The following is a 22,254-nucleotide window of genomic DNA, read 5'->3' on the forward strand; positions in this document are numbered from 1 at the left end:
GTTTTGTCACAGGCCACGCCTCCTGCCTCAGGCCACGCCCCCTTAGCACCGCCTCCCCTGCTCCCCGCCCACATTCCCGGGTGGAGCCTGTCCCACGGCGGAAGCGGAAGCGCCAAGGCGGAAGTACCGGGGCGCTCGTTGCTGGGTTACCGCGATGTTCCGCTCCGGTAGGACGGGCCGGGATGGGGCACGGGCATGGGGCACCGGCATGGGGCGGGCTGGGAATGACGGCGGGGTGTGTATGGGGTGTGGGTGTTGTCAGCGGCTGGAGCGGGCCGGGACTGGCGCTCGCTGCCCCTCCCGGTAACGCGGCCCGCGCTCTCCCCGCAGCTGTGGACATCCAGCCCGCCTGCCTGGGGCTGTACTGCGGCAGGACCGTGCTGTCGGTGAACGGCTCCGTGGAGACGTACGGGGACTGCGGGGTAAGTGCGAGGCTCGGCCCGGGGCTGGGTGGCCCCGCGGCAGCTCAGGCCGGTCCCGCTGGCAGCAGCAGCGCGGCCCAGCCCTGCGGATCGGTGTGCCGGGGCTGCGGGGCGGGCACAGCTCCCTGAGCCAAACAGGAGCTGCACCCAGACTCGTTTCCCGGAGGATGTGCTGGAGGCTCGGTGCTGAAGCCGAGCTGAGTGGAGGGGCTGGAAAAGCTGGAAGAGAACGGGATGGTGGGGGAAGTGTGCTGAAATCACGGTGCACAGCGATGTTACTGAAGTGTTAAGGGAGAGAGAGATACAGAAAGGGTGGGATGAAAGGGAAGAAAGAAACTGGGGAGCAGTGGTTGTGAGCAGCCTGGTGAGGGAGCTGAGATGAAAGGGAGTGTTGGGACAGCAGGAGAGGAAACTGGAGGCTTGGATGAAGCCTTGTAATCCTCTTTCACCCTTGTTTATATTAAAAAAGAAGACCCAGAGAGAGCAAGTGTAAGTTGAGAAATTACTGTGGTTATTGTTTCATGTCTTTGACAATCTGGTCTGTGTCTTCCCCTGTACTGCTTCAAGCTGTTTTCCCAGGAGCTGCAGTGATCTGCTGTTGTTACTGGGACTCTAAATACAACCTCTGCTTTCTGCAGGTGTGTCCTAGAGGTCAAAGGACCGATGACAACAAAATCTGCCGGGAATGTATGGGATCTCCAGACCGCTATGACTGGCTCTACCTTGGCTTCATGGCCATGCTGCCCCTGGTTTTACACTGGTTCTTTATTGAGTGGTATTCTGGAAAGAAGAGGTTTGTGTATCCTAAGTTGTTTAAAATTGGAAATCTTGTATCCATGAGTGATGGATCTGAGATGCTGACTTGAACTGTCCAGCAGTTGTTAGAATCCTAGACTGGTTTGGGTTGGGGGGAACCTTAAAGAACTTTTTTTTGTTTACTTAAAGAACATCCAGTTCCAGCTCCCTCTCATGGGCAGAGACACCTTCCAGCAGACTAGGTTGCCCAGAGCCCCATCCACCCTAGTTGTGTGTTGAGATGATATGGCAGCATGTTAGTTTTGAACAGCTGTAGGAAAGTTTATTTACAAATGTAAGTGTCCTGCAGGGCATCCTTTCCAGTCACCACCCTCAGGGCATGGTGTGTATCTCTTTAATGTGGTGCACAGCCCATCTGGTAGTTTGGATTCCCAGTAGGTTTTGGTCTTTGTAGCACAGCTGCTGTGGCCTTTGCATCAAAGAAGCTCTGTAAAAAAGAGGTTTAAATCCACATCTGCATGTGGCCATTAGGTGTTAGACTTGAATTTTTTAAGAAGTAATGACTCTGGAGTGTCAACCCCCCATGGCAGGGGGGTGGAACTAGATGGTTTTTAAAACCTCTTCTAACCCAAACCATTCTGTGATTCCATGATTCTATAAGCACTGAAAACATAGTGGCCTGGGAATGTTAAAATATGAATATTTACAGTCTTTAACAAGGACTTGCTGCTTTGGAAATTCTGCAATTCTGCCTATATCACATGTAGCAATGTCACCCCTTCTGGGACGTGCAGTGTGTTATCCTCACTGCTCCTTTCTTTTACACACTAAATCATCTTGAGACTGTAAAAGAGTTTTCACACTCAGTGCATTTTAACTCTGCACAAGGTTCTGCACCAGGTCTCCTCTTTTCAGTGGGTGTTTGGATTTCCTCTCAAGCTGTCAGGGCGGCAGTGACAGTGTGTGTTGTCCCTCAGTTCCAGCGCGCTGCTGCAGCACCTGACGGCTCTGCTGGAGTGCAGTGTGGCAGCTGTGGTGACACTGCTGGTCAGTGATCCCGTGGGCTCCCTGCACATCCGCTCCTGCAGGGTGAAGAAGCTCTCAGACTGGTACACGATGCTCTACAACCCCAGCCCTGACTACATCACCACAGTGCACTGCACCCACGAGGCTGTGTACCCCCTGTGAGTGAGAAGTGTTTGTGCTCCTGTCTGCCCCTGCCCTTTGTGCTGCTCTGTTTCTGTCCTTGCCTCTCCTCAAAGCTGCCAGAAGTGTTTAGATTGTTGCTTGTCTCAGCTCTATCAATCCCCTGATTCTTTCATGCATTTTACATGGATTTAGCAACATTTAATAAGTTTCTGAGTAATCAAAGAAAGTGTCATAGTCCAGCCTGTCACAAGATCCTTTTCCGTAAGGCTAGGAAAGACCTCTAGGATCATTGAGCCCATCCTATGGCCCAACACCACCGTGGCACTGAGAGCCAATTCCAGTCTTTCCTTAGACACCTCCAGGGACAGTGACTCTGTCACCTCCCTGGACAACTCATTCCAATGTCTAATCACTCTTTCTGTGAAGAAATTCTTCCTGATGTCCAACTGAACCGTCCCTTGAGACTATGTCCTCTTGTCCTCTCACTGTGTAGCTTAAAACTTCTTTTTTTCCTTTTTGCTTTCCTTTCTTTGGAAAGGAAACACCTTGACTGTTTCTCCTAGGAAAAGTGAGCCCATCATTCTATGTTTACAACTTTTGCCTATAAAGTCTTTAGATTCCAGTGACTAACCCCAAATTCCTTGGCTGTGACACAAATCTCCATGAGAAAACTGCACATTTTAAGGAATCTTTTTTTCTTCCCAGGTACACCATTGTGTTTATCTATTATGCCTTCTGCCTTGTGTTGATGATGCTACTTCGGCCTCTCCTGGTTAAGAAGATCGCCTGTGGTTTGGGGAGATCTGATCGATTTAAAAGCATTTATGCAGCACTCTACTTCTTCCCCATCCTCACCGTGCTGCAGGCCGTGGGAGGAGGCCTCCTCTGTGAGTTCTCACCTAAAAACACTCCTGAACAAACCCATAAATGCACAATGAAAAAGGACTAGGGGAGAGAGGGAAGAGACACTTTCTGCTTTGGGAATAAGGATATTGTTTAGGGTTATTTTGAGGAGTTTCACCTGAAAAAGTTGCTCGTTAGGAGTTCTGTCCTCACCAGGCTCCTGACCAGCACTGCTTTGCCTCAGCCAGTCCTGCTGCAGACTTTCCCAAGAAAGGAATAGAGGGGGTGTGAGAAGAAAGTACTTCAGAGGAAGTTAGTTCCACTTTTTGCTAAGGCAGAGCTTGTCTGATTTTGGAGATAGATTTCAGTGTGAATTTGGGGAGATTGGCTATTTTTGGTTTAGCTTCCAGCATTCTTGTCTCACTTGGAGAGGTGCCACAAAATCCCCACTCAGCCTGACTGCTTTTCTCATTATGTGCCTTTTCAATTCATGTTGTAAGGGATCAGCAACTCCACCAAGAAATAGCAGAAGTTTGAAAACCTCAGAGGCAACTGTTGAAGGGCTGTGCTTGGCTGACTCCCACTGCTGTGCATGTGTGATGCCATGCTAAGAGGCAGGCTAGAGTAGTTCAGTTTACTCCATATCTGTGGAAAAACTCTTTCTGCTGACTGATAAGCCATGCCTTTTATTGCTTGCTAATGTGTTGTACATTTTCCTTTAGATTATGCCTTCCCATACATCATCCTGGTGCTGTCTTTGGTTACACTGGCTGTGTACATGTCTGCTTCTGAAGTGGAGGTGGGTAAACACAGTTCCTATGTTAAAACTCAGAGTAAAAAAGACTTGAGTGAGCAGAGACCACTTTGTTTCTTGCCTTTTCTCAGTGGTGTATTTTACATTTAAGACTCTATCCCTTCTCCTCTTGGCTGGAGGAAGCTCAGGTGAGAATTCCCTCTGATGGTGCACTGGGAAATTGTGTGTGTGCTGGAAGGGCTCAAACCCAGGAGGCTTCACATGGTTTTTGTGTAACATTTGTGTAACCTGTAACATCTCTTAAATGTCAGGTGCTGGGTAGTAACAGGCTGAAAGCTAACAGGGTATTGCGTTTATTTTGCCAGTTTTTCAAGGATCTGCTAGTGAGGAAGAAAAGGCTTGTTGTCCTCTTCAGCCACTGGTTACTTCATGCCTATGGAATCATCTCCATTTCCAAACTGGACAAGCTGGAGCAGGACCTGCCCTTGCTGGCCTTGGTACCTGCCCCTGCCCTCTTCTACTTGATGACAGCAAAGTACACAGAGCCCTCACGCATCCTCTCCGAAGGTGGGAATGGACATTAAAAGGAGCCTTTGCCAACAACTCTGTCCCAGTGATCTGGATGAAGCAATTGCAGTGCTTTGGAAACTTCTGTTTTCAAAAAAAAAGTTGTTTATGTGCCAGACTTCTGGTGAAACACCTCTGGGTGACACTGTATGACATTAAAAAGCTGCACTTTGTATTCTTCCCAAGTATCTGGTGTAGATCAAAAGCAATGTCTTTTTATCTATTTATCACTGTGAATCTGTATAAAAAGCTTGTGACACATCCTAGTACAATGGTTTGCTTGTGTACTGTTCATTTCCTAACATGATATTTGAATAAAACAATAGAGCCTGGTTTTCAATAGACTTTAATTAAAAAATAGAGCTTGAATATGCCAGAGAACTTGGTTTTCTCATCACATGCTCTAGCTTCTATCCCCCACCAGGCAAACAGACTGTCTTCTTCCTTCCATCAAAAGATAAAACATGTGCAGGATTTTCAGGATGTTTGAGTCTGACTGCTGGGTAAAAGGAGAAGAAATGCACTGTAAAATTCTCTGTAAGGTGCAGTTTATGCTCAGTGTGCTTCATGTAGGGAGAGCTTCCTGGAGAGCATTAAATACATCAGATTAAAGATTTTCTTTTCTTGGTAGTTGGGTTAGGATTGGTCTCCATAACTTGGTGCTGTGGAGAGTCTAGAAGATGCAAAGCAGTGCTGAAGGGCCAAAAACAGAGCAAAGAGTAAGAGGATCCTCTTGAATTAAACTCTTACCACTGTATGGATCACTGGCTGTAACAGTGCATAGTTCTATATATAAAGTGTGACAGTAAAATGCTTTTTTCATTCTATCACCTACCAACACTGCTAAGGACAGAGTCTGCCAGCAGCTCAGGGGCTTTGAAAGGTGTCAGCCAGGCTGCCTCAAGCTGTCGCTCTCCTCCACAGAAGGTTTGATTTTGTTACATCTGATATGCCCTTCCTGATAGATTTGTGTGATTTTTTTTTTTAATGTGAAATGCCAGTTGGCAGGTTCCCTGCACCTAAAAATTGTGTGCAAACAAACTCAGTCTTGCATGCAGAAGCAAGGTTTTATTTAGGGATTAAGGAAGTAATTTATCTTAAGGAAATCAAATGATGTTTGTACCACTGTGTACAATGTCTAATTTGCAGACACACTAATCTAGAGGAAAGTTCTAAAAGTACAGGATTAAAATTAATGTTAAAATACTACATCTAAAGACTTTACTCTTTCATGTATATTTCTCTGTGTAGATTATATGTACTTGGTTTAAATATTGTGCTATATCTTGTTTTTAAAAAGTAAAGTAACAACAAGTCCCAGATAAAGAGTACATCTTTTGCTAGGTCTGGAAAATTGTGTGTTAATTTTGAAAGCAGAATGAGGGATTCTGTTAAAAGCAAAGCTCATAGGAAGGCAGTGCACCCCATGGACCTTGCCTGACACCCCAACCACTGACCTTCCTGCTGGACTCCAATGCTTTAGCCTTCAGCAAGACCTGAAATGGCAAATACAAATTAATGAAGTCTTTTTATCACTTTCTCTTAGTAGCATTAAAAAATTATATACATATACATACATACATATATATATATATATTCACACTAGCAGCCATGGAAACAGCAGTACAAATTGCTCACATTAAAATTCTAAAGAGCATAAACATTAATTAACCACACAGTCCTGCAGCGATAACCACCCAGCCACAAGCTGCAGGAGTTGGGGTCTGTTAGTTTTATTTATCCATTGTGGAAAAGCAAACACTGAGTTCTGGGAAGATCAGTGATGCTCAGACTATTTTACAGCTCCCTCACTGCTATTATTCACAGCTTTTCAGGAAGGGAAAGTTAAGGATGATCATCTCCAGGCTGTGCCTTGAAGCATTCCTGCTTCTTCTAATAAATGGTCTCAGTCTGCAGCAGAAGGATTGGATACAGCATGGCTGTACTGCTTGTGTTTTACAGATTCAGAGAATCACAGCATACTTTGGGTTGAAAGGGACCTAAAAGGTCATCCAGTTCCAACCCTGCCAAGCCAAGCTCCAAGCCCCATCCAGCCTGGCCTTGAACATTCCCAGGGATGGAGCAGCCACAGCTTCTCTGGACAACCTGTGCCAGTGCCTCAGCACACTCAGAGCCAAGAATTTCCTCCTAATACCTAATCTAAATTTACTTACTTTCAGTTTGAAGCCATTCCCCCTTGTTCCATCACTACAGTTCCTGAAGAAAGCTGCTAAGAATTAACATATTGTGGGATTTAGAAAGGAAAAAAGTGTGGAAAAGTAAAAAAAACTTCAACATATCTTACAGTGATAATCCATTCAGCATTTTTTGACAACCAGAGTATCCAGTCCTTCCAGCTTGTATTGCAGCCTGCTGTAAGTATTTCTGATCTTTTCCTCTCATTGCTGAATTTTTCTTGTTAGATCTGTCACTGCGTTTGGTATTTCCTGCTCATTTTCCAGAAATTCCTGTATTTGCAGATAGTACAATTTATTTTTTCTTAAATTGAAAAAAAGCCCTCACATAACATTAAGAAACTTATTTTGCTTATCTTGTTTTCCCACAGCTTGACTGGCCACCAGACCTGTAGCTCTGAAGGAACTTTTTCAAGTGCCTAATCTTTGCATAAAACCCCCAAAAGTTTACCTTTCTGACAGGATAACTGGTGAAAAAACTTTCTTGATAGTTTAGCAGAATTTCTGTTCAAAATTAAAGCCACACCCCACTGGAAAAATATTACAAGGCTGATGAGCTGAACATTATGAGGTACAGGTTTAAGATAAAAATTGAGTATCAGACAAACAAAAGGAATAATATCAGGAAAAATTGTTTTTATAGCAAAGACTTTTATACAGTGCTGAAAAACAAATATTGAATAATTTGCCTCATATGACTTCAAAGATGGTAGTGCCTTATTTGTAAAATGCAATTTTATTTTTTACATGGAAAGTGAAATATATTTATGCAAACCAGTACAATAGAAAATTTAAGTTAATCTTTTGAATTAAGATCTCTGACCATCTCTTCAGAAGATTTACAACAGAGTTAAGAGTTACAATGGGGGTAGATTGCTGTGCCAAAAAAAAAAAAATATATATATAAGGACTGAAAGATATTCTTAAAAATGTCAGTTTTTCTTGTTTTCAAGTTATTAACATGTTACCATGAAGCACTGTCAGGTCATTCAGGCTTTTGCCTATGGCTGACTTGAGTTCACTGCAAAAATATCTTCTTTTATCATTGCTCTGCAAAAAAAAAAATTACAACTGAGTATTACCTCAGTTTTCTAAATATTTTCCAAAGAGTTTCACTGTTTCTAGAGAGATCAGGAAGAATAAAATGAGTTTTAGCTTATGGAAGTACAAAGGTTAATGTATTCCTCTGACATTAAAAAGACACTTTTTCTTTCAACAACATCATCCATTTCACCCCGTTGAACAAATTTCAAGAGTTTCCAAAATCAACACAAGCCACTCATGTCTATGGCACCAAATAAAATGGGTGAGAACAGCACAGGTCATGCACAAGCAGGGAAACTCTTCCTCCTCTCCTCCCACAAAATTGGGTGGAATCATTCCAGTCAGATCAGCTCTGCCAGCTGAGTTTTCATCTTGAGGGAATCTTTGTTTTCAGACAGATGTGATTAGATAGAGCTGATAGCCAAGGGCCTGAAAGATGTACAGAATATTTTCAAAAGCACATATCCCACATTTCATAGGCATATTCCACACCTCACCTGTAGGAAAGCTTTTCCTACAACTCCTGACTGAATGCACCAGACATGATATTGATTATGCCTCAGGCAGGAGCCTTGCCCTTGGATATTCCTCTTTATTTCCTCCCAAATTTCATCTTTCTCTTCTGCAAAGCTTTTAGACTTTTAGACAGCATAGTGACTGAACATTAGAGTTAAGCTGTTCTAAATAAAAGCAGGGTCTAGCAGTAAGTGATTTGTTCAACCACTCAGACTTAAAAAAAAAAATTATACTTTTGTTTCTTTGTGGATTTCTTCCAAGGTTAGCCTGTTTATGTTTAATTCTTCTTTTTACAGTAGAAAAAAGTATACTAAAAGTAATCTCAAAAGGTCATTTTGGTCCATCTCTGCTGTACAGCAGAATCAATTAGACCTAAGTACCCCTGACAGATGTTTGATTTGTCCTTAAAAACCCTGGTGGTAGAAATACTCTGTGTCTGCAACACTCAGACAGCTGATTCCTGTTTGATTCCAGGAGTTTACTCTGTGTGCTGCCAATGCTTTCTAAAGGCCTTTTTCTTATGTTAAATCTGTCCTGTTCCCAGGTATTTGTCTGGAAAAGTAGACAAGGAGAAAAGCTTACTGTCTTGCTAGTAATTTTTATTTATTTGGTAGCTCCTACCCTGTCTCCTCTTAGATTTACCTATTTTAAATGGAAAAGTTGCACAGTTCTTCAACCTTTTTTTGATAATCTTTACTGAATTCCTCTTGGAGCTCAAATTAATCCACATCCTCCTTTAAATGAGATGGTCAATACCAGACACTGCACTCCAGATCTGTGCTATACCAAAACTACAGGTGAGAACTCACACCTCAAACCTTGTCAGGCCTTTTCACACACACTGGTCTGACTGTTGCCTTTTTCATTGCTACAAATCTTTGTTGACTTCTGTTCAACTTTTCAGCTTTAATTCTGTTTATCACTGCTTAAATGTCTCCCTCGTGATGGATTTGCACAAACAACCATTTCTACCTAAATGCAAAAATACAGATTTTTAATAATTATTAATGTGGACCATTTTTCCCTCAATTAATTTTCTAGCTTGCTAAAATAATTTTGAATTCTAGTTCTGCCCTGCAGAGGGTGCTCCCACTCTTATCATGTTTCTCATCTGCAGCTATGAGAAGCATTTGCTTTATCCTACCACCTGAGTCCTTAAGGAAAAACTAGATTAATTCCAGTATGAGGCCAGACCTCCTGCAAACTAACAGGGATCATTATTCTATTCAGTCAGTAAAGCATGGGTAACAGTTACCTAGGGTGATTTTTTCAACAGTTTTTGCTCAGCCTGAAAAAGAGACAAGTGAAGTGAAATAGAGTAAAGTTATGTAAAAATCTCACACACCTTTGCTGGAGGAGATGAGTTACTGTTTCTCATAACACAAGAACTGCAGGATGCCAATAAACTTTTGAGACAGCGGGTTTAAAACAAGAGAATCCTTGTCCTTATTAAATAAATTATCTAAGTGATGAGGGAGGATAAATGTATATGTGAGCTAAAAGAATCAATCAGTGATAAGAGAATACTGCCCCGAAGATCCAGCATAGCATAAAATTCCATCAAAAGCTATTAAAATGCAGATATCATCTCCATCCAGAGAAGTTCCTGACACTCCATTTGTCATGGAGATTATAGAGAAGAAGGGTCATTCTATATTTGACTGTTCTTGCATTACTTCTCCAAGGAGGACTATTGATCACAGCAGAAGACAGGATCCTGGTAGGACCAGCACTGAGTCTAACCCAGTGTGGCTATTTTGGGAAATGAAGCTGATTTGAACTTCACTCACCTATTCCTGATGAGCACTTAAATATAATCACGAGCAGCTCTGGCCAAAAAAAAGTCTAATTTGATGTATGTGCACTTCTCAGCATAGTGGAATCTCATTTTGGTTAGGGCCAAAGAAACACAAGTCACAAGTTAAATGACTTTTCAGTGGAAAAATACATCCCTTCTGTTTTGCTGCAGTAGGCAAAAGCACAGAAAGGGAGGACAGGAAGGATCTGTATAGGCTGGGGGAGCTGGAGAACAGAGAGACAAGATGATACCCAGGAAATAAAGCCACACAAAGGAATGAAACTGGGCTTGGGATGTGAAGCAACAAAGGACTCTGAACTCACTTCTGTACAGAACTTCAATGTCAAATGCTGCACTGCCTGGTTTTTTTCCCCTCTGAGACTCTGAAGCAAACCTGTCGTATCCACTCCTGTGATCAAAGACTAGAAACATCAGATAAACTCAAAGTATAGATGTTTGGATATTCTCACGAGCTTTAATTTTATTTTCCTTATAAAGGACTGCAGCAGAAAAATCAGTAAAAAAAAAGAAAAAAAATGTAAAATACGGAGAACAGAAGAAATGACTCCCTTGGCAGAAGCAGGTGTGTGAGGAGGGCAGAGAAAGGTGATCTGAGTCTCATTTCTGTGGGCTACTTTGATATTGTGCATCATTGTAATGCTCCAAACAGAGAAGAATGAGCTTGATCTGACATGATTCCTACAAAGGAATTTATTCCCCTCACACAGATCACTTCCATAATGCAGCATTCTGAGGCATTTTGCAGATGAAAATAGTGGAGGGCAAGTGCAAGAAATACTGAAAGCCCCCCAAAAGAAAAACGGAGAAGAAAAGGAAGAGACTTCAATTGTTTCATCAAAATAGGACAAAATAAAAGCAAAGCAGGAAAAGTTAAAAAAGAAGAAAAACCTACGAGTGTGTCAGTGAGTGAAAATAAACAGTTACAATTGCTTTTTCAACCTGGGTCTGTTCAGGCCACAAAGGAAGGGCAATCCTCTGACAACAGTCTCATCAGCACTGTACTAAATGAGGGGGAAACTCTTTCAGAGTGGATCCTATCAAGCAAAAGACAGAGCAGGAGAGTATCAAGGTATGTTTGGCATCTCTTTTGTATGTTCTGCACAGCTCAGCTGCCACAAAGAGCACGAGAATGAATCCAGCACCATGGTTTCCTCAGCAGTGACAGTCCCAGCCCTGATTTTTGGGGAGGCTTGAGGAGTTACAGGCTGTCCTTTGTGCTGTGGGAGCTCAACCTCTCCACCAGCAGAATGAGAACAATCTAAGGTCAGACATGCACAGAGGATATTCCCTGCACTCCTGGCATCTGATTTATCCTGTCTCAGGTCAGACTTGACCAAGAGTCAGGCAGTTTCCCTGGGGACAGAGCATCTGCTGCAGACCAAAGGAGCTCTTGGAATCCTCGAAAGCTGCACAGTTCATATTCAGCACTTCAGTGCCCTACTTTCCCTGGGAAAGGAGCTCATCATTGTTCTGAGGAACAGTGACAGGCAGTAGCCTTGGGGGATGTCTTGACCACCATCACTCACTCCAGCAGATTCACTACAATAATAATTCAGAGGAAACTTCAGTGCCTAAAATGAGGACGTCTTGACAATGAAGGGTGGGATGGTGAGCATGCAATATCAGTGGAGGCAGGCAGGAGTTAGGGGTCTGGGCTGATGGAGGCAAGTGCAGGAAGATGAAAGCAACACAGGAAATAGGAATTTGGGTGTTTGGGAATACTGGGAATGCTGTAGAAGAGCAGGTGGAGTGGTTATGGGATGGGGGAATGTGGTTCCCACCTTGTCCTGCCTAGTCCCAGCAGGGCAGAGTTTTTAATGACCCAACCATATCTATTTTGATAAATACACTTCTGGAGGAGAGGCTATGGACACAGCTAGCAAAGCCCCCTTGGACAAACACATGTAGAGGCCCCACACAATTTGGATTTTCCACACACAGTGAAAGTCAATAACAACACAAAAGAAGCACAGAGCAAGTCAGCAAGGGTGACTCTGAAAACTGCTCCCTCAGCTTTCCAGACCAGGAACTCGACCTCATCCTTGCTGACAAATCTCCCCACCATCCTCCCACATCCATCTGTCTGCCCCACTCTCCTTCTGCACATTGATTCCCTCCCAAATCAACATCCTAACCTCATCACCCTCTATTCCCTGGCATCCCAGCACACAAAACCACTCCCTCAAGCTCATCCCACCTCTCAGTGCCCCTCAAGTCTTTTAACATTAGCCCATGGCCTCAGCAGAGAAAACTCTGAGCCAGAATAAAAATATCTATCTTACCTTTCCAGGTTCCTTATTGAAATCCTCCTTTTCCTGGGCAATTTTTGATTATAAAAGCAGTAATTCGGAGTCAAGGTGAATCCCAATAAACTAAACTAATGTAGACATATTTAGGAGAGTGTTAACAAAAACCAAAAAAACCAAAACAAAAACCCAACAAACAAACAAACAAACAAACAAATTGAAAATTCATAAAAAACCATGCATTCTAATTCTCAGGTCTCTCGTGTGAATGCAAGCTATGTCTACATGCTTTTCAGCTCTATTCCATTCCATCTTTACCCATTAATTCCCTCTAATATATCTGATGACAATTAAACTGGCAAAGAGGGTGAGGACATACAGAACTAGTAGGATTTCTACTACAAGGTCCTAAATTATGAGTCAAGAAAGGCTTGTGGGGAGAGGCAATATTATCTATAGAAAAAGTACACAAGGAGAAAACAGATTCTTTCAGGGATATAAGTCCAACCTGCTGGTCTACAGGATAAAACTGGGAAAGTTCAGCACAGATTTATACTTCTTCCTTGGGTGAATATTGTGCATTTGTGTGTTTTACAGGATGCACTCAGAACAAGGGAGAGTTGCTTCCTTTTTTTAATCTTCTATATAAAACAGGAATTGTGCAAGAAGCATGAGCCTGCTTAAAGAAGTGTTTGAAGAAAGAAATCTGCTACAGAGGAGGAGAGGATACCAAAGGGAAAAAAGAGGAATAAGAAACCCCAGCATCCTAACAATCTTATAGCAAACAAATAAAAACCAGAAGTCCACATTGACCAGGCTTTGGGGGCATGTGGCAAAAAGTGAAGGAAAAAATACATTGATGAGATATTTTCTTCAACTCAATTAAGCAGCTATAAAAATGCAGCACAAAGAAAAAACTCAAGGGGGGGAAAAAAAAAAGAAACAAAAAAGAAACAGAAAGACAATGCTTCTGCTCCACTCAGGCTGTGAAATTCCTGCCCTGCAGCTCTCTGGTCATCATCAGATCATCACCCTCCTCAGACCCTCAAAACAACTTGGTCAACTTGCCCAGCAAAAATATTTCTCCTGAAGTTAATGCTCAGAAGAGCAAAGAGAAGACATTTATAACTGCCTGCAAGATCAAGGGCCAGGGCCGGATGCTGGCTGCAGCTCATTTTTTACAGTAATTACATTGTTAATTAATGGCAACATTCATTTCATGAGGACATTAATGAAATAGGTCTGCCACCAAGAAAAATAGTAGAGTTCTGAGCAATGGTTTTACACAAGTTTCCAGGAACTCATATTTTCTTCTCTGTAGGGATTCTTAGCTCAGAATGTACAGGGAAAGAGGTTCAAAAATGGGTTTGATTCACCAGGAAGAGTCTGGGATTTTTTCCCCCCTTCACTTTGGTCTTACAACCCTTCAAAAAGGCAGATCAGGACAGAAAATACTATTTATAAAATTATTATTATAGTGCTAAATTTGGAATCTCCACATTGAGCTCCATAAATGTAACATAGACAAGCCCATAGAATATTTGGATTATTTTTCTTGGTCACACTATTTGCAATGCCTTGAAATACAGGTGACTTTCAGAAGGAGAAACCTCTGTGACACAGATTCTCTTTTCTGAGAATGCCAAAATGTCTTTTTAAATTAAATTTTTTTTTCCAGTTGCCTTTTTTTTTTTTTTCAGTTTTGCTATGGGAATTAAATATAGCCTATAAAAATAAAACAGAATATGTCAAAACAAATGAAATTTCCAAACCAGCAGATAATGAATCCCTTTACTGCTACTGGTGGGGTTTTTTTTTTAAGTTTTCATAATATCTGCATGAGAAATGACTATTTTCTAGCCCCCTCTGAGATTTCACAGTTAAAATTTCAACAGCCTGCAAAGAAAGAATAGTGAAGGAGCAGTGGTTAAGGCAGCATTTTCTGTATTTAATTGTATTTAATCATGGAAAGAGTTAAAAAAATGCCAAATTTGGTAATGAAAAGAAACTTTGAAATGTTAACCTGTGAAATCTGCTGTTTGAGAGACCCTCACTGCAGAATTAACTCAGATTACAATTCTGGGAGAGTACAAACTCTCTCATGATGTCTGAACTGTCTTCTTTTAAATTTTTTTTCCTATTTCTGACATCATAGTTTGCAACCACCAAATATCTGTTGATTATTTCTCCCTTTCCTCCTCCAGGCAGCTCCACCAGAGTCATGGGAGGGTTTGGGATCTAAATAATCCTCACTCTGACTCTTTTTAATGTTCCTTGTAACAATGTCCTGATAAATTGACCAACACAGAATAGCAAGCTGTTCCATGAATCTGGTAAAACCAGTTTATACAGACCTTGTGTTTTTGAAAGTGACTTCGTAACCAAGCAATTAATAATGGCAGTCCAACCAAGTTAATAATGTCAGTCAGACGTCAAACAAGATCATTTTCTTCCTAAAAGGTAGGGACTGCATTACTCTATAAATGCCCCCTTTGACCAATTATGAAATTGAGTTTTGACTTTTGCACTAATGAACCCAAAAAATTTTGCATAGAATATACCATTGAATTCAAGCTTATCAAATGCTATAGGTCCAAAAGTTTTATATTTAAGTTTTCAAATTCAGCCTTTTTCTTGGAGGATTTAGCCTCCTGAGTATCAAGTTTTTTTAGTTTGTTTTTTTTTTATTTCTCTCTTCTATATTAAAAATAATGCAATTAACTGAGCAATGTACTGTGCACTGCTTAACACATTAAATTAAAACATCTGAAGCCTTCCAGAATTAAATGAGCACAAAACTTATGGAAGAAAATAACTGGAAGAAAATAATTTTCTGCAAAAACCACAGCGATGTACCAAATGACAAAATTCTGTAAGATAAAGAAACGATGAATAATTAATACATCATGCAAATTAGGTTTTCTGTCAAAATTTCACATGATTTTACTCCAGTCTAGGAACCTGATTACACCACATTTAGTAATGTAATCACATTTAGTAATGTGATCTCTGATCCTATAATTCTCTTTGTTGAAACGAATCCTTGCCTATCCACACATGAACAATATTAAAATACATTCAATAAAGCATGAGATGACCAGTAGCTGTGATAAGACCATTTAAGACTTTGTGTTCCAGTGAAACAGTTTCCAGTTATTTATATTATAACTTCTAGAAAGGTGTAATAGAAAGTTGGCTTTTTCTACTGCAGTTGTTTTCCACCAGTTTCATTAAAAATGGAAGGGCTGCTTGCAAGCACTGGAAGAACAAAGAAAGGAACAAACAGGCTTCCCCAAAGAACAGGCATTGTGATTTATTTTTGAACAGCTCTAGCAGCATGGCAGAAGGTGAGAGGGACATGAAATCTGCCAGGGAGAAAACAAATACCTCCCAAGTCTGTGTTGGAGCAACTCTTGAAGAAGAAGATGGATCTCTAGCACAGTTGCTAGTTCAGACTTCTTCTACTGACCTTTTTTTTTCCAGCTGAAAACTACGATTTTTTGATGAGGGAACAGCCTCAAGTTGGGCTAGGGGTGACTTAGATTGGATATTAGGAAAAATATTGTCACTGGAGGGTGACCAGGCAGTGGCACAGGCTGCCCAGGGAGGTGATGCAGTCACCATTCCTGGAGGGATTTAAAGATGGGTAGATGTGGCATTTAGGGCTATGTTTTAATGATGGCCTTAGCAGTGCTGAGTTAATGGCTGGACTCGATGATCCTAGAGGGCTTTTCCACCCTTAATGATCCTGTTCTATGATTTTTGTCTGTAGCAGTCCCTTAACATGAATTGTTAAAACTCCAATTTTCCCTCGGCGAGCTCACCAGGGCTGTGGAAGGCAGCAGCAGCAGCAGCAGGCAGAATCTGCTGCTCCAGAAAATAACATCTTAAAAACCTCTTGCTGCTGCAGCAGAGTTGCTTAGGAACATCAGCAGAGAGCTGCAAGGGTGAGGGCCAAGCACTGCTCACCGTGTTTTGAGAGCATTTCTGTTCTCCTTATTAGCCTCACCGATGTGGTTTTCCATGCATTCCAACATTCTCTCTTTCCAAAGGGTTTCTTTGCCTCTCCTGCAGGAATTCAACTCCATGAGCAGTGCTTTCCAGGGCAGGCTGCAGCTGATGTGTCTGAGCAGCTCTAGATTCATGTGCAGCAGTAAAAAGGGCTGAAAAATAAATGCAAAACATGTGGAAGCCTCTTAGCTATAAAAAGCTATTTAGATATATAGGATAATTCATTAAGGGGTTGATTTATAATCTTTAATTCTCTGCTATTGATGCTGTCAGCTGGTAAAGGATAGCTGTGATTCTAAGACACTAACATCCCAGAAATCACATACTTATTCCAGTAGTTGAGTCTTACCACATTTTCCCTGAGTCATCTGCATTTATCAACGAGAAGGATCCTGCTGTGTTCTCGCACAACAACTGCTCTTTTTCATGTTATTTATCTAAGAAACTCACTGGAGATAAGGTGAACTGATAAAAATTACTGCTCTCCCCCCCAAAAAAAGCTGCACAACAAGCTGTGGCAGCAGGGACGAGGAGCAGGATCACCTGGCTTGAAATTCAGTATTTTTTCTCCCAGAAGAGCTCCTGCTGTGTAGAATGGAAGAGCATGGAGGCACTGGGGATGAAGCTCCTCTGTGCAGGGATGTTGTACTACAGCATCTCTTCAGCTTCAGAGATAAGGGACACGCCAGGGCACATCCACCACTACAAAAAAAACCCCTCAGGGAGTGCAGGATGGGATCAAAAAGTACAAACAACCTTCTGGCTGCAAAGCAGCCACATGCTGTGGGCAGAGAGAGGTGAGGGAGGGAAGTGGCTATGAGAAAGTAAACAACAAACATCAAATGCAGCTGGGGAAAAAAAAAGAACAAGTGAAAAAAAGAACAAGAGAGAAAAAAGAAAAGGCCTGGTTGCTGTTTCTTGATGAATTTAAAGCTGATCTAGCTCTGTAGTATCAAAAAAACACCCAGTGCTGCTCTTCCTGGCCACCCTGCCATGTTCCCATCCCTCCCATGCCACCACCAACAGCCATGCAGCCGCGTGGTTAGCTGGATAAAGAACTCCATCTCCCTTCCTTCTCCCAAGGAAAAGAAACCCTGATTTTCATCTCTATCAGCTCCCTGGACAATTTGTTTTGTGACTACAATGCATAGAGAAGGTGGTAGCAGAATATGCCTTGGTCATCTTAAAAGTCAAGCCACACCTGAGGGGAAAAAAGAGCAATAGAGCTCAGACTTTATTTCATGTGGGTATCTACATTTGGGATGAGGCTTTAGCTTTCTGTCATAGTCAAGGGAGAGAAAGAGGAATTTCCAGCTTGTGAGGAGCTTCAGCTCCAGCCTGGAGAAAAGGAAGCTCAGGGGGAACTTCTCACTCTCTGCAACTCCCTGACAGGAGGGTGCAGCCAGGTGGGGCTCAGGCTCTGCTCCCAGGGAACAAGGGACAGGACAAGAGGAAACAGCCCCAACTTGTGCCACGAGTGGTTTATATTGGGAATTAGGGAAAATTTATTCACTAAAAGGGTTGTCAAGCACTGGCACAGCTGCCCAGGACAGTGGTGGAGTCACCATCCTTGGAGGGATTTAAAGAATGTGTGAATGTGGCACTTGGGGACATAAGTGGTGGCCTTGGCAGTGCTGGCAGAATGGTTAGACTTGATGATCTTAGAGGGCCTTTCCTACCCAAATGATTCCATGATTTTTCTGACCTGCTTTAAACATCTATTCAAGGATAAAGAATGTCTAAAAGTGCCTCTTTCTCTTCACTGTCTAAAAGAGACAGGTGACAAGCATTTGGACAGGTGAACCCCACCCAGCAGCAACGTCACATTGGATAAATATCATCATCCCTACCTCACACAGAGGGAAGCTGCAGCACAGAGCTGGGATCAGAACAGAACTCTGCAGTTCTCCAGGCATTCCTTGTGCAGGATCTTCAGTGAGGATGTCTCTCATTTACACCCTTCTGTGAGAGATTTGATACACCCTTTTGTATCACACATCAGCAAATACCCATCTTCTTCCATTCATAAGTTATTATTATTATTATTAATTATTAGCAGTAAGACTTATTTTATAGAATACTTAAAATTGTTTAAATGAATATAAAATCAAATTCTCTTGTGGTTTTTTTTTTCTGGTGGGTTTCAGGGCTAATTAAGTCAATACTACCTGTCAACTCTGCAATAATCTCTCCTGGAAAATTCTGCATTCTGAAGCAAAGATTGCTGCTATTTATAGTCTCCTCTAGACATTCAAGCGTATTCCTTCAAATTTCTTCCTGACAATTAAAAAAATCCACAAGAGAGAATGAAGTCATACAACCGGTGAAAAAGCACTTTTTCCTTACAAAATCGTTATTTAAAATTTAAAAAATTATTATTATTATTATTATTATTATTTACTGGACATTTTCCATGCCTGGATAAATCATTCCACTTTTCACCTTGCTCACCAGGCTGCCCAGGGAAGCTGTGGCTGCTCCATCCCAGGAAGTGTTCAGGGCCAGGTTGGACAGAGCTTGGAGCACTCTGGGACAGTGGAAGGTTTCCCTGCCCATGGCAGGGGGGTTGGAATGAGATTGTCTTTAAGGGATCACAATTTATGTGTAAATCCAATCCAATCTCTGTCCTTCAGTTTTTCTGGAAGTTACAACTACCTGCTGAGACACTGTGGAAAGAAATTATATTGTTGAACTTTGCTGTCTGCAGAGCCAGTTCTGCGTGCATGTGTATAAATTACTCTCCTTTCCCTGGCAGGGTGAAACATTTAGAGGTGTAAAATAAATGTGCAAAAGGTTTTAATTTTCCTGTGAGTTACATCCTCTATTAGCTGAAGTGGTGAAAAAGAAAACAGCTTTATGATTTCAGCACATTGCATAAAACACTTGCCTGATAGACTAATGCAGAGCTGGCCTGAAATGGATGATTTAGAGACCCACTGAAGGAGAAAGGGAAGTTTTAGAAGATTTACACCTGCCTAGATAAATACATTATGGAGATGCTTTTAAAACACCCTCTGCTTGAAGCCATCCTGGTTTTATTGGCTTCAGAGGTCTTGCAGAAGTCACCTGTGAACAGCCATCCTCAGCTCCTAACTGCTGCCAGGTCTTTTATTATCCAGTATCACCATTTTTGAGGTGTTTGAACAACTCTCAGGCACATGGTGGAGTTCTTGGGCATGCCTTGGGCAGGGCCAGGAGTTGGACTCGATGACCCTTGTGGTTCCCTTTCAACTCAAGGTATTCTATGACTGAGTGAATCCCGCAGTGGAAATGTTTCAAGGAAAGACAAATAATTTTAAAAACCCACTTTGCACCCAGTCAGAGAGCAAACAACCCTCCTGCTGAGCTCTGGGCATCTGCAGAACCCTCTGGGTGCAGAGGGTGAATCCTCACGGCAGCGCTGAGGGAGGGCAGCTCTGTTTTCCCCCTTTGCACTGGCAGCTTTAAGGTCCTTATGATGTAAAAAGCTCTACACAAGCAGGGTTTTGCCTACAAGTGATTTTTTTGATGCTCTTTCTGAGTCACTGCAGATTCAGAGCTTGCAGAAAAGCAAACAGTGAAACCACAACAGAGTTCAGAGGAGAACTTCAGCCCTGAGTCCCAACTTATTTCACTGACCAAACTCTGACAGCAGTGTAGGCACACCTCAGATTTCCCTGGCTCCCAAAATGTATAAATGACATTTTCTCTTCCCCCATTAAAACCCCTGCAGGTGAGCCAAGGCTTGGATCAGCTGTGTCCTCTTCCCTAGCCAGGTTGGTTTGTTCTGGGACAGCCAAACCTCTGCAGGCAAAAGTGCAGGCAAGCATCTCCCCTTCACCCCAAATTACCTCTCCCTCTCTCTCAATTCACACTCCTAATAGTACAACTGTGAAACATTAATTCCACGGTTACCAACTAATTTATTCTCGTATGTTTTAAATGAAATATTAAATTTTCCTTACCGATTTCTTAATAGCAGCAATTGTACCTTCAAGGCACTGCAGAATTTCCCTGCTGAATGCAGAGCCTTCATTTTCCAAGAGTTTCCCCTAAATGAAAAACACAATGAAATTAGAGTGTTTGGTTTCTAAGTGTCAAATATTGCTCCATTGTTCTGCAAGAGTTATTCAGAAAGAGAAGGATTTATTTTTTTAATTATTTGCTAAAGCTGTTCTCCCTTGTTCTGAAGTAGGTCAGCATCTTTCACACTCCTCCTCCTCCTCCTGGTGCACAGAAAAGGCAGATGCACAAGTGGTGTTTGAAGTCCACAGGACCTGGTAAAATTTCCAGTCACAAAATGCTTCCAAACTTAAGTTCTGCTGACTCAATCTTTTTAAATAGTCTTTCAGAGAAGTTTAAAGAGGTTATTAGACTGAAGTAAGAGCTGTGGATCAAAATAATTTCCCTTTAAGCAGGGTGTAGCTAATCTTTAGATTTTTTCCAGGCAGTCATGCCTTCATTACCTCTTTTTCCAACCAAAAATGCTAATCCGGATTCATCAAAGCCTGAAGTGAGATTTACATTAGCCCAGAAGCTACTCTTTGTGTTGTAAATTTTAATTTAGCTTGAGCTGGAATAATAATTGCAGGGATTTGAATTAATCCAAAATATTACTGTACCTGTTACAGTGGCATGAAATTTTTTTTGTACCCTGATTTTGTCACAGAGCCTAAATCCTCATAGGAGGGAGAAAAAGAAAATTTGTAATCCACCAATAAGCGAATTTGTAATGAAGATGAGGCACTTGGCCAGCTGAGATGAGAGCTCTGGTTTTAATTTGACTTACAAACTTGTTGGCAAATGAGCAGCTCCCCATGACCATGGGATTATTATCCACAGCTGGTGGGAACAGAAGCCAGGAGAAGCTCCTACCTTAGCCCTACCTGCCCATCTTCATCCCTGATGATGACCAGCTACTGGCATGGTATTTTCTGTGAAATATCAGCAGGAGAAATGTTGGAAAATAAGTCCATGTATGCAGGAAACAGCAGAATTGCTGTTCTGGAAGGGTAGAATTTGCCTGAGCTTCACCAATTTGCAGCAATTCCAGGCAATTCTTTCTAACAATAGCAGTCTGAAATCACATTTTTTTTTTGCCACCTTCAGATCAATAGAGCAGTGAGTTATTTTCCCCAGAAACATCCTAAAACTTAAGGCATATTGTGAATAATTGAAAACACATATAAAAATTTAACTTAAATTCTATGAATTTAGTGAAGTATGGTGTTAGTGAAGTATTAGTGAAGCATAGCTTTCCCAAATACAGGGGTTCATTAAGAAAAAAGATTCTTCTGAAAAGTCTTGCCATTTTTTACCACATACTCCTCCAAAATCCAACCAGCTTTTTATCCCAACCTCTTCATTGCTGAAGTTTCTCTCCTAATCAAACCCTTAAGACTTATAAAAGTGGCATAAAGATCAAGGTGAAAGGCAAAAAAAATGTCAGCTGACCCTTTTCCATCCCTCCTGGACTCACTCGGTGCCACAGGCACAACTTCTGGCTTGAGAAGAGCACCAGTTCATCTTCCTGCAAACACAGCACTGCTTGCACACCATGTTCTCAAAAGCTGGAATTATTTAGTTTGGAAAAGACCCTTAAAATCAGCAACTCCAGCGGTTCCCCCAGCACTAAACCATGTCCCTGAGAGCCACATCCACATGTCTTTTAAATCCCTGCTGGGATTTTGACTCCATCACTTCCCTGGAAAGTGGCAGTGCAGTGTTCAGTGGCATCACTGTCATGGACACAGCACAGTCTTTGCTTTGTCCCACTTGAAATCCCTCCTCATTCCCCCTGCCTCCTTTGGGCACAGGATGAGCAGCAGCCTGACAGTGGCCAGGAGGGCAGAGTGCTGAGATCATGGACATTTAGTGGGAAAGTGTTTCCAGACCATCTTACATCTCATAGAACCCTAAGCTCATGTCACCCCAAGCCATTTGCCTGAACTGT

General features: G+C 42.0%; 1 protein-coding gene across 1 annotated transcript; it reads left to right on the forward strand.

Moving 5' to 3' along the window:
- The first annotated feature begins 12 nt into the window (after positions 1-12).
- Positions 13-4,862, forward strand: JKAMP (JNK1/MAPK8 associated membrane protein). The gene is made up of 7 exons (XM_085061087.1): positions 13-167; positions 331-422; positions 1,061-1,215; positions 2,156-2,362; positions 3,033-3,214; positions 3,893-3,969; positions 4,290-4,862. The coding sequence occupies exons 1-7, from the start codon at positions 155-157 to the stop codon at positions 4,506-4,508; spliced, it is 945 nt and encodes a 314-aa protein (XP_084917213.1). The 5' UTR covers positions 13-154; the 3' UTR covers positions 4,509-4,862.
- Positions 4,863-22,254: the final 17,392 nt, after the last annotated feature.

This window comes from Lichenostomus cassidix, chromosome 5 (assembly GCF_008360975.1).
Source record: "Lichenostomus cassidix isolate B80296 chromosome 5, HeHo_3.0, whole genome shotgun sequence".
Classification (NCBI taxonomy): Eukaryota; Metazoa; Chordata; class Aves; order Passeriformes; family Meliphagidae; genus Lichenostomus; species Lichenostomus cassidix.